Source organism: Primulina tabacum, chromosome 9, assembly GCF_025594145.1.
Source record: "Primulina tabacum isolate GXHZ01 chromosome 9, ASM2559414v2, whole genome shotgun sequence".
Taxonomy (NCBI): Eukaryota; Viridiplantae; Streptophyta; class Magnoliopsida; order Lamiales; family Gesneriaceae; genus Primulina; species Primulina tabacum.
In genome coordinates this window covers 29,946,775-29,960,091 of record NC_134558.1, presented here as the reverse complement: position 1 = coordinate 29,960,091, position 13,317 = coordinate 29,946,775, and the positions used below count along the sequence as shown (strand labels likewise).

Below are 13,317 nucleotides of genomic sequence, written 5' to 3'. Positions count from 1 at the left end.
AGTATATTTACGATGGTATTGCGAAATCGTCTATATTTTATAATCGATCAAAACAAGCTAACTAGACCAAAATACCTAGACTGGTTGAGGAATTTAAAAATTGTTTTACATTATGAGAAAATAGCATATGTTCTCACAAAAGCGCCTCCATGTTTTCGAACCAAGTGTGGACCTTAGTAGATCAAACTGAGAAAATTGCTCTCATAGGAAGCAAATGCAAGATTGCTAGCAAAAAGATATACTCGAAAGCAAGGTATTGACTATGAAAACCTTTTCTCCAGTCGCAATGTTTAAGTCCTTTAGGATATTGTTGGTCATAACAACATGGTATGACTATGAAATATGGCAGATGGATGTTAAAACAATGTTCCTAAATGGGACATTAAGGAAGATATTCACATGTCTCAACCTGAAAGATTTACATCAGTAGGAAGTGAGCATAAAGTATGCAAACTTCATATATCCATCTTTGAAATCAAATATGCATCAAAGAATTGGAACCTCATATTTGACAACACTATCAAAAAATTTGATTTTGTTAAAAAAAACCTGGGGAACCATGTATATACAAGAAGGTTAGTGAGAGTGCAGTGACATTTCCTAATACTTTATGTTGATAACATACTACTCATTGAGAATTATGTAGGGATTTTCCAGTCAACTAAATTATGATTAGCTACTAAATTCTCCATGAAGAATATGGATGAAGCGTCATATACTAAGAATATAGATCTATAGGGATAGATCAAAGAGGATACTAGGGCTCACTCAATCCACTTATATCGATACCATAATGAGGAGATTCTCTATGGAGGAGTCCAAGAGACGTTATCTCCCAAGGTCTCATGATGTAACTCTATCTAAGTCTATATGCCATAAGACTGATAATGAGGTAGAAACCATGAGTCGTATCCTACATGCTTCTGCTATATACAATATAATGTATGGTATGATATCTACTCAACCTGATATTGTATTTTAATTGAGTGTTGCAACCAGATATCAGACTAATCTCAGTTCATTGCATTGGAAAGTCGTGAATGATATTCTTAAGTACTTCAGAAAAATTAAGAATTTGTTCATGGTTTATGGGAGTGGAGAATAAAAATTGGAAGGTTATACTGATTCTAACTTCCAATCAGATGTGGATGACGAAATCAACATCTGTATTTGTATTCAAGCTCAATAGTGCACTACAACAAAAATGGTTTTTCGCAGCGCGCAAATTCGCTTTCCGCGGCACACATTGCACGCTGCGAAGTTCCAAGCTGTTGAAAGTTCAAGATTATCCACAACGTACATGTGCACGCTGTTAATACTATTATCAACAGCGTGCATATGTACGCCGTTCATACTACTATCCGCAGCGTGCAATGTACGCTGTTAATAGTAAAAAAAAATCTAATTATTAGCGACGGTTTTTGACAAAGCCGTCGCTAATTGGCGACGGTTTAAAACCGAAGACACCCACCGTCGCTAAATTAACGACGGTATTTAAATTTAACGATGATTACAAACCCGTCGCTACATGTCGCGACAGTTTAAAAACTGTCGCTAAAGTTTGCTTAAAAATAAAAAAAAATTAATTTTATAATTTAATAAATTTTAAAAAAAACTACAACACAACTACGATAAATTGACTGATGATCTTAACTAACACTTAAAAAATTAACCAAAAATTGAAACAAAAAAATGTATCTAAATCGAAATTAAAATCGTATAAGAAGGAAAAAATTTAAGTGTTAGTGAAGTTGTGTGGAAGAAAATGGAAAGGAAATCGGATATTTATAGACAAGCGACTATTAACGACGATTCTCCATCAAACCGTCGCTAATAGCGACGGTTAGGATATAATCGTCGCTGATTTACTGCTATTAGCGGCGGTTTATTACAAACCGTCGCTAAATGCGACGGTTTTTTATTAAACCGTCCTCGATTTCAAATCGACGACGGTTTATCGTATACCGTCCTTAAAGATTGGGACGGAACCGTCGCAAATCTTAAATTAGCAACGGTTTATCCATAACCGTCGCTAATTAAAAAATTCGCAACCATTTTTAGCAGCGTGCTTTTAATGCACGCCGTGAATGCATAGTGTATTAACAGCGCACATTATTGCACGCTGCGGATAGTATATAATATTACTTTCCACAATATGCTTTTAATGTGCGCCGTTAATATATATGTTATTAACAGCGCGCATTTAAAGCACGCTGCGGAAGCTAATTTAAAATTCGTACTCATTTTCCGCAGCATGCTTTTAATGCACGCTGTGAATACATAGGGTATTAACAGCGCACATTGTTGCACGCTGCGGATAGTATATAATATTACTTTCCCCAGCATGCTTTTAATGCGCGTCGTTAATGTATATGTTATCAACGGCGAGCATAAAAAGCACGCTGCGGAAAGTATATAATATTTACAGCACACATAAATACACGATGCGGATATTACTTTCCGTAGCGTGCTTTAAATGCACGCCGTTAAAAATACTATTCGCAGTGTGCTTTTAATGCACGCTGTTGATGATGTGCTGCGGAAAACCATTTTTCTTGTAGTGGTGGTGTTGTCTCTTGGAAGAGTTCCAAGCAAGATACAACAGATCCAACCACTGAGGCCGAATACATAGCTGCAGAAAAAGAGACTATTTGGATTAGGAATTTCGTTCAGGAGTTGGGTATCATTCCTCAAACAGCTGATCCAGTCCATGTCTACTGCGACAACATTAGTGTCATTGCGCTAGCAAAGGAATCGAGGTCTCATCAGCGACCCAAACATATACAGAGTTACTTTCGCATAATCCGGGAGATTGTGGGAAGATGCGATATATCAGAGGAGAGAGCCACTTCTGCAGATAACATTGTTGATCCACTGACGAAGCCCCTGTCAGGACCATTGTTTGAGAAGTATCGTGAAGCAATGAGTCTGAAATCTATGGGTAGTTGGCTATAGGGTAAGTGGGATATTGTTAGAGTAAGTGCCCAGTGAGCCAACTTATGGCTTGAGCTTTATTGACTCTTATGTGAAAACCATCTTTATTTTAATAATATTTTACGGTTTTATCTAATTGTTACATTTACTTTATTTGTATACACATACAAGCTGCATAGATAAATCTTTTGAATATACAATAGGTACCATGAGGTCTGTCTCGCAAAGTAAGATCATGAAACTCATTAAAAAGTATACCATATATTCTAAACAGGTTCCTAGATCATGTTTCATTAGTAAGAGCATAGAGCTGTTGATTCATAAAAATCATCATCATTTGATGATGCAATGAACAGCCCTCCCTCGAACTTTTTAAGTGGTTATCACTTATCGAGTGGAAACGTTCGCAGTTACGGTTGTACACCATTAGTCAATTGACGCGGGAGAACATGGAGCCTCTGCGTACTAGCACTGCACTTTGACTCGTTTACCCACTACATTAAGTATCATTAGGTGCCGAGGTTGGGTGTAGTTTTGAAATATGTAGGAGCCAATGCATTGTAGTTGGGAATTCACTATTTGCCTATGGGTGAAGATATCCTATGTGATAGGATGATTTAATAGTACAAGAAGTCTTTGGCTAGAGCAAGACATGTACTTTAGATAAATGTGTTTTCCTTGTTGCAAATATCATGTCACTGTTATTACTCAAAGATACATCACATCATTATCGAATTCATTTGCAACTCTTAATATACCAATGGTTGCATATTCAATCGGGATGTATGAGTTGAAAGGACCGTACTGTATGATAACCATAACTTTAGGTTCCTGCAGGAAATATCAGTGATACATGTGGATCATGAGGCGATACTTCTAGATGCTCTTACCATGATTTGATTTGTGCGATCAGACTTGAATTCTGACATTTTTGACTAAGGGATTTATGAAAAGAAAGAGGCTAATTAGGATAAGCATGGATAAGAATAAATGTTATTCTAAATCACAAGGTAGTGGTGAACTCACGGCTAGCTTTATCCCTAAACCATTGGGGTTACACAAATATTTGATTTGGTGTTCCCGCAGCTACTATAGTTTGATACAAATCAAACATATTGCTTACAAATGAGTTTATAGGTGGATTTCATGTAATGAAAATTGTGTAAGTTAGCTTAATTGTTAAATAAGTTATCATAGTGAAAATGTCTGTTTTAGTGAAGGAGTTTACAACTAGCAGCTGCCAAAAATGGACCAGTGGAAATTTTGTGATTCGAAATTTTTAATTTTCATTATATGAACAATATTTGTAGCATCGATACATTGGCGCAGTCTGATCGTCGATCAGAGTTATAATGAGTTCACAATTATTTATTTAGTAAATTTAGAATCTACTAATTGAATAATAATGTTAATATTGATGACTAATATATGTACATGGTTCTCATGTAATATTCTAGAAGGGTCTAGAATTGATTAATTAATTAATAATTAATTAAGAAATTAAATTATAAATTTACATATATGTCTAAGCATATATTGATATATATATCATGCATTATCAAGAGTTGACTTTGCAAGATATACACTACAAAAGAATTTTAGAATGATAATAAAAGAGATTAGGATTATGAATCATAGTAGCATTGTGTTAGCATATTTTTATTAAAAAATGTTACCAAATGTTGATAACAAGTAACATAACTATTCAAGAAAATGCACAAAAATTCTCTCCTCACTCACAATAAAATTTTCAGTCAACCCCCACTACCACCCCTTCCATTGTGCGACGCCCCGATGCCGCCACAGCACCCTTAGATTTTTAAAATTCCGAAAATTTAATCTCGACACAAACTTCGTTTAGATCTCTAGTGTGATCTATACAAGGAAAAAATTTCTAATCATGGACTTGATTTGACTATCGAAGAAGGGGAAGATTAGTTCATAGGAAATTACACGAAGTATTATCTCCACTTAAAATCCGGAATAGTTTGGTGTCTAGAGTTTAGAATACAGGTAAATATTATAAATGCCTTATGACTGTTTTCATTTCATACAGCGCCCAAGGAAATTTTTGAACGTAAAAACAAAAATTCTAAGCTTATGTTGCACTTTGGGTAGGAGAAAACGATACTCCAACATTAAACGTGCATGAGATAGAATAGTACTGAGATGAGTGACCTCTTTGGAAGTTCTCGTGCGTCAAGACACTACATTCCGTCGCTTGATCTGGTTGGCTATGTGGGCTGTGGAAGAGTAACGTCAGACATAAACAAGTAATAGTGTCTCTGCTTGGGACATGACCGACGGTAGAGAAAGGGTAAGATTGATATCCAAGGGATATGAGACAACACAGCAGATAGACACGCCCCTCCTCAGACTCATGTGTCTAATAGCTCGACCCATAGAACCCAAGTAGGTGCACTATGCTCTGCCACGAGTATAAAAAAATAAAGTTGTGCATTGACTAACAGCTACAACTTTTTACTTAATGGTAAGCGCTTGACCCTAAAAATTAGTATCAGAGTGAGGTAATGAGTTTAAGTCTCCCAAGAAGCATATATATATAGTTCTTAAGGGAGATATTGGATTAAACATGCACGAGTGAGAGTGGTACTGAGATGAGTGGCTTCTTGGGAAATTCTCGTATGTCAAGTTGCTGAATTTGTGCCACTTGATCTGGTTGGCTAGGTATATAGTAAAAAGTGAGTTAGATCTAAATGGGTAATACTTTATCTGTCGGGGACATGGCCGAAGGCAAAGAAATGGTAAATTGATCTCTAAAGATATGAGACAGTACTGACAGATAGACACGTATTTCTCCGGACTCATAGGCCTAACAGGCTGGCCCATTAGCGTCCAAGAAGCTGCACAATGCGTTGTCACGAGTATAAAAAAATAAAATTGTATCTTGACTAACAACTATAACTTGGCCTAGTGGTAAGCGCTTGATCGTAACAATTGGCTTGATTGAATCTGGAAGTGAGCTAAGATTATATTATCTTTGGTAAAATCAATTGCCTGATTATTGCCTGATTTTAGGCAAACTAAAGACCAATAATTGCTTACTCAGAATGAAAATAGACTTGAAATTTAAGTGATCAAGCTGTTTATGCCACAACTAGTTCTTATTACTATACAAAGCAACAAAATACGAAGAAGAATCAAGTTGTTTAACATTCCAACTCACTTTATAGGTGTTTTGTTTTCTTAGTCTGGTTAATAAGTGCAAGTTTTGCACTTAAATTACTCTAAGAATGGGCTTAGATTATGCTCGTTATCGAATGGCATTATGAGTTTATTGTGTTTTTGTCGGTTGCAGGGACACATCAGACATATGCAAGTCGTGGCCAAGAAGACTTGAAATCAAATGAAAATGAAACGTGATGAGCCGCACACCTAGAAACCCCAAGCTCGCACATTTGCGACGAACAGAGACAGGAAGAAGCGTGCGCTCACGCACTGGAAGAGAGACAAGATAGAAGCGGGCGCAGCGGGCGCGCAGCGGGCGCTCGTCAAGGAAAAAAACAAAAGCTGGTGTGCGGCCCTTCGCGTCCAGCAGATGAATAACAATAATATAATAAATAATTGAAAAATAACATTTTTATTCACTAACTCGTCTCTTTTTGGGTTTTAGTCCACTGACTTTTTAAATTTCGATCTTGGTGTAATAACTTTTAATTTATGTCTATTTTGGTTCAATTGCTGACATGGAGTCGGACAAATCAATAATTTCCGTCAACATTTTCTGATGCCACTATTTACGGTGTCATATCATCATTCCCACAAAATATAATTAAAAACCAAAGTTATTACAACTAAAACCAAAATATAATTAAAAACCAAATTTATTACACCTAAAACCAAACTTTTAATACTTAGTACGTCAAACTCAAAATGAGACAATTTAGCAGACCATGTTTAAGACATTTGTCATAATTTTACTTCCTCATATATTGTAACTTGCCATGACCACCCATATTCGTTGTTGTACTAGTTAAAACTAACAAGAAACACAATTAGAGTAAAAGGTAAATAAATATATAATCTTAAATTCGTTCTTTATTGAATTTTATTTATCCATAATACAAGATTTTGATTACCATGAATATATTTTTTTGGATTCACTAAAATTTTCGAAATGGCCAGGCATATGATCAAGATAGAAGCCATCGATCTTCACTTTATACGTATAGACGGTATCGAGGGGAACCCAGCTCGAGTTGTACACTTCAAAGATGGCGTACTTGTTTAGCCACCAGAACTGACATTCGATAGCAGGATACGGGGTGATAATTTCAGAGCGATAGAAACTGATCTCGTCGACTGCGGTGTAGAGAAGACTTACATTTCCCCAGTCATAATAATCTCTCGAATTACAATGGTATATTAGCGTAAAATTGTTGGTTGGGATAGCATAGTATACGAAGATCCGAACCAGTACAGGAACACTGCTTGCTACAACTGGTTGGATCAAAAATCTTGATAAAATTATGATGAAAATTGCAGAAATTAGGGTTTGAAATATGGCTATTGAAACCTTACTGCTTTCGATTGGTTTTTTCATTGTCAAGGAAGTATTTTCTTTGATGGTTGTGGTGTGAGGAAAATGGGTTGGTTTTATAATGTGAATGATATCAATTCAATTCTTGAAATCCTACATAAATTATCTTTACTTACTTTGGTTAGTGGAATAAAAATATTGCTTTGATTCAATTCTTGAAATCCTACATACATAATATACTTACTTTGGTTAGTGGAATAAAATAATTCCTTTGACTCAATTCTTGAATCCTATATAAATTATATATACTTACAATTTGGTTGGTGAAATGAAATAATTGAATTATGAGCATACATATTATAGTGGTATAAAGTAAAGGAAAAGTTGCAATCTCTCTCACGTAAATTTACCATGTTATTTTTATCTTTGATATTATTGAATTTCAATTTTAATCCGTCGTATATGTAATTTACCATGGTACTAGCAACTATAATACGGCTAGTAATATAAGTAATTTGAAAAACTATAATATTTTAACAATATTGATTTGTATATGTCAGGAAATCCAATATATTGCAATATGGAAGTAAGATAATTACTAAAGTAGGTCTCTTAGGAGACGGGTTCACGAATTTATATTTTTTAGACTAGTCGATCTGGTTCATACCAACAGTGAAAAGTAATATTTTTACATAAAAATAATATTTTTTAATGTGTTAGATCGATAAGGAGTTATATATCTCAAAACTAACACATAAGATGATCATATAGAAGTTTTTGTGAAGTTATTAAATTTTTTTTATTAGTTAGAGCTAGATTTAGAAATATGGGTAAGATAACCTTGGCATCATTATCCACGCAACCATTTCTTCGGGAAGGAGTCAAGTTAAATCAAAATCGACACACGACACTAAATAATTTCAAAGAATAAATAAGTCGAGGAAAGAAAGTCGTCAGATTTTCAAGTGGACCCATACGGAATTCCTAGGGATGAGAGGAGGATTATGTAAGCCAAATATCGACAATCTTTAACAAAAAATGATGTCAAATGCGCATAAGTCAAAATTCTCAATCTATCTCGATAATACGAATGTATAGGGGGAAAATTAGTTAACTATATAAAACATTATAAATATTTTTGATTAGGTGTATGCCATAGAGAAATTCATTCGAATTTTCAAATAAATCACGAATAATAATTTCATCCAAGTATTAGGAAATCGATTTATGAATCATATATGGTAAGTGAACTTTATATACATAAATTCTTCAAGAAAAATTATTTAACGGGAGATGATTGGTCATATCCCCACAAGTTAATTTAATCTATAACTTATGTTCAAATATTTTTTATTCATAACCGATCAATAAAAACAAAGATCAATTAAATATTAATTAAAAAAAACTATACATCAAAACTCTTGTGAAATAGCCTAAGAGTTTAGTATATTTTATCGAGATTGTGACTTGAACTTAACTCAACCTCAAAAGCTAGCTCAATGAAGAAGATTGTGCTCTTATACAATACTAAAAGTGGGACTTAGAGCTAACTCAACCCCAAAAACTATCTCAAAGAAGAAAGATTGTCCAAGTTTATATATGCAACTCTCAAAAATTTTATTCAACTGATGACAACTACAAGTTTTAAACTATGTCTCGAGTTCAAAGCTCATTTATGACAACATAGCGCAAAAAAATTATGTGTCATCCACCTACCAACATATCTTGGTGCAAGGTTGTGATCTTTAATTACCTAATTCTATCAGACAAGAAATCAATGCAAACCAACAAAATATAAATACTGAACTAACAAATAAGCATTTTATGATAATATTATTGCCCCAACACACATATGAAGGAAATCAATTATAGGTTCAGACCAGGTCCAAGGATAAGTGACCTTATCTCACTGTCCCAATATTTATGATAAGAACATGCATTATGCTGTCAAGGTACACAAATAATTCAACCAATCAAGGACAAATCCCCACATGACAAACAGAAGTGTAGGAATCAGTCCTTTCTTCTAGCAACATATATATATTTTTTTACAATTTTCTTACAAGGAAAAACAACAATTTGGACAACACAACGAACACTTTCCACTATGATCACTTGCTTCAGTGTTTCTGGAGGATTTTTATGTTTCATAAGTTGTGATGAATTGAATCCAATATTGAAAATAATCCTTCCTAGTTTAAGACAATATCAACCCCTGCAAGAACCAACTTCGACCGATAGCTAGATGATATATTCACTCGCTGACACGAATCATGGGATATGCATATAATATACAAAAATGGCAGCATGGTTCTAGGTATGATTTTCGGATTTCAGGTCTGTGTATCAAGGTTCGATGGTTTTAGTCCAGCCATTCGTTCTCAGCAGCGATCCTGCCTGAGCCACGGCCCATTCTCCCGAATGAGCCTACTGCTGATAGACCCTTGAAACTACTACTTCCCTCGCTTAAATTCCGGGATCTCCAAGACTTTCTCGGCTTAGAGGAGTTAACATCACTGTCCACAGCATTATCAAGTTTAACCTTAGCAACGACCAATTTGACTATGTTGCTCCGGCAAAATGGACAAACAGGTACAGAAGGGGATGAGGCTGTTGGATTTGGCTTATTGTGGCAGCACAAAGCTAGAGTGCATTGAGCGCACATGCGATGACCACATTCTCGAACCTCTATGGTGCATGCTTGATCAAAACATATGAAGCAAAGATCGGTATCATTTGCCTGCATGAAATAGTCAATTTGAATCCTATCATTCCTCGGAACCAATGGCGGAGCCAGAAATCCGATTCTACCCGAGCTAGAATTTAAACTCTAAAATCTATAATATTTTAAATTAATATACCCGAACTATTATCAAATTTATCCAAAATTATACAAAAATTTACATATAAATTTTTTTAAAAATTTTAGCCCGGGTGAAAAGCACACTGCCTCCGCCCCTGCTCGGAACTAATATATAATGGCCAGTATCCACGATAAAAAACTATTACAAGGTATAATGATGTGTACTATATAATTTAAATCTTTTAAACAGGACAACAATCACAACACAATTTGATCATAGTCCCACATAGAAGTCAACTGATAAGACAAATACTGCTCCTCAAAACAAATATTGAACCAAGAAGCACCAATTCTATGACATTGGCTCGGAAATGAAGCATACATTAATTTAAAACTATAAGAAAGTTTTCGAACTGCATCCAATGCGGGGAACAAAGAGGGAAAAAATCATGTATTTATCCTTTAAATTTCTAAGATATCAGTCGGAGCGCGCAAGTAATCAACAAACTTTACACTTGCAAGCTTCTGGACTAATGTATCAACAAATGAAATAAAAGGAACAAATTACAAAGAAATGGTCTTGGTTGAATGACGCATAAAGTAATCAAAAAGGAAAATAAGTTTCCAGTGAGCATATTCATGCGATGTGAAAAGGCGTAAAAAATCACTCTTGAAGAGACAATAAAAAGTACCTCAGATAAAAGGTCATCAACCACAGAGACCGATCCTGATGGAGATGAAAGTGAGTGTGAACTTCCCTTTAAGATGGCCTTTTCCCTCTCCTTGTTTGCCTCCATTAAAGCACGTTCGAGCAGAGCTTTTGCATCTTGATTAAGCTCACTTATGAACTTCAATGGTGATGGCCAGACAATAGGCTCGGCAGATGATGGATTCAGCAAAGCAGCACACGCACCGTGGTGATGCCTTAAAGCTACCATATATGGTATTCTCCTAAACCATGTAAGAACCACTAAAGCTAGAATATTCTACTAAAAAAAATCTTGAAAATAGAGGATTCTCGATTATAAATCTAAATTTCTGCAAGATTGATAAAAAAAATGATTTCTTTTTTGCTTCACAATTTTAAACAGAGATGAAAAAAATACTTGCTGATTAGGAAAAATATATCTATGAAATGAAAGGATACTAAATCGAGTAATATTCTCATATAATGAAATTTTAACGTCCAGAACACAAAAAGTGATGCCATGCAAATCACATAAAACATCTGAGCAAGATTTAACTATAAATATGAAAATTATTGAAAATTGCAGCAAAGAATATCCAACCTAATTCATGCAGACTGGCTTCAAGTCCAATAAAACTTAGGGAAGTAAAAAAATACCCTGATTCATCTTGTTGAAGTCGATCAGCGCCCCAAGCCAGCAATTCTGAGATGCAATCAAGTGAACCGCTACTTGCAGCCAAATGAAGAGGAGTATTGCCTGGAAAGCTGTTAAATAGTAGAAACCAACTCTCTAATTCTCAAACAACCAAAAACAAAGTAATAAATTTGTGACAACAATATACCCATATCCACCAGTTGAAGCACAAACAAGGGCTCCATTTTGCAACAATAAATGGACACATTCAGGTAGTCTTCTTCGGGCTGCCAAGTGCAATGGTGTTGCTCCTTTGCGGTCTCTAATGTTTACAAAACGCGTAAATCCCCTATAATTTGGGTTCAAAATGTGGGATTTATATATGTACATGATGCAGGATAATAAATAAACGGCCTCTTTTAGATATCTCAAAGTCAATATTGAAAAAAGCTTACCAAGAAGCAGCAACTTGCCCCTCGCGCGAGGCCGAAAGAATGGCTTGAAGGCAATCAGAGTGACCATAGTAAGCAGCATAGTGCAAGCAAGTTCTCCCATTGACTGAATCAAACATTAAAATCTGTCACCAAAATCCCAAGTTAATGGGGCCGGAAACTTGTAAATGCATAGAAGATGTTTGTTAGACATACATACATTGGCACCAGCTTCCATTAGTTTTTTAACACAGGAGATCTTGCCATGCATTGCAGCCAACATCAAAGGAGTCTACACAAATCAAAATCACCAAAGATCCAATACTAAGTCGTCAATATAGAACTAATCCCATTAAAAGAACAGATAGACAAAGCAATCTAAGACGAAATTAGCAAAGAAACAAACTAAAAATCCGAACTTTTCCAAACATTCATGTACTACGCATACACAAAAACGAATAAGAGGCACCTGCTTATGCCGATTCAATAAATCCGGCTTTACCGCTTGATCCAGAATCCAAGAAAGAATCTGAAATCAACTCACAAAACAAGAGCCCATACTCAAACAAAAGATCCAGAGAAGACCAAGAAAACATCCACAAACATAAAGAAACTAAACATATATTTCCAAGAATCCTACCTCGATCTGTCCATTGGCTGCAGCAATATGCAAAGTTGAGTAGCGATCATACACTGTGGTTCCATGAATAAGACTCGAATCCCATTTCGAAACTTCCTCCAAAGTCTCCAAATCCCCCAACTGCACTGCACTAAACAGCTCCCGCTCTTCGTTAGTTCTGCAACTCAACCCCTGGCCCATTACTCTTATGTTTCAAGAAACCCCGGAACTATATAAGAACAGGGCACCGCCACTCTGAAATGAGCAGCCACCGTGGAGAGGTGGTTGTCGCAGGAGGAATGGAGGGAAGGATGCAAGTGTTCAGTAGTAGTTTGGATATATTTGAAGAGTTGGAGTTCCGGCTGCCCGGGAAATGGGGAGGGAAGAAATGTGTAACGGGCAGCTGACCGTATTAGAAGGTGCTAATTGCAACGGGCAGCAGTTAGATTCCCGAAATAAAGTACTAAAAATTGATATTTAATGAAAGTTGATAATGCCAGAGCAAAAAATTCTTATTTCCAGGTAATATCTTACCGACTGCTGGTTTTCCCCTGTCTCGAATTTTAAATAGGTCGTGTGAAAATATGGTGGAAAATGGAAATTAACATTAAAAAAAACAATAGCTTAATAATAATAATAATACTAATAATAATAAATAAGATATTATATTTCATTTTTAAAAAAAATAAATTTTAAATTCATTTTCA

General features: G+C 35.4%; 1 protein-coding gene across 1 annotated transcript; it reads right to left on the bottom strand.

Moving 5' to 3' along the window:
* Positions 1 to 9,293: 9,293 nt before the first annotated feature.
* LOC142555147 (putative E3 ubiquitin-protein ligase XBAT31) lies at positions 9,294 to 12,930 on the bottom strand. Its single transcript, XM_075665853.1, has 8 exons — positions 12,632 to 12,930; positions 12,461 to 12,520; positions 12,212 to 12,283; positions 12,016 to 12,137; positions 11,769 to 11,909; positions 11,584 to 11,691; positions 10,931 to 11,189; positions 9,294 to 10,175 (listed from the first exon to the last, which is right to left on the bottom strand). Exons 1-8 carry the CDS (start codon positions 12,809 to 12,811, stop codon positions 9,798 to 9,800), a joined length of 1,320 nt encoding a protein of 439 aa, XP_075521968.1. The 5' UTR covers positions 12,812 to 12,930; the 3' UTR covers positions 9,294 to 9,797.
* Between the last annotated feature and the right edge of the window lie 387 nt (positions 12,931 to 13,317).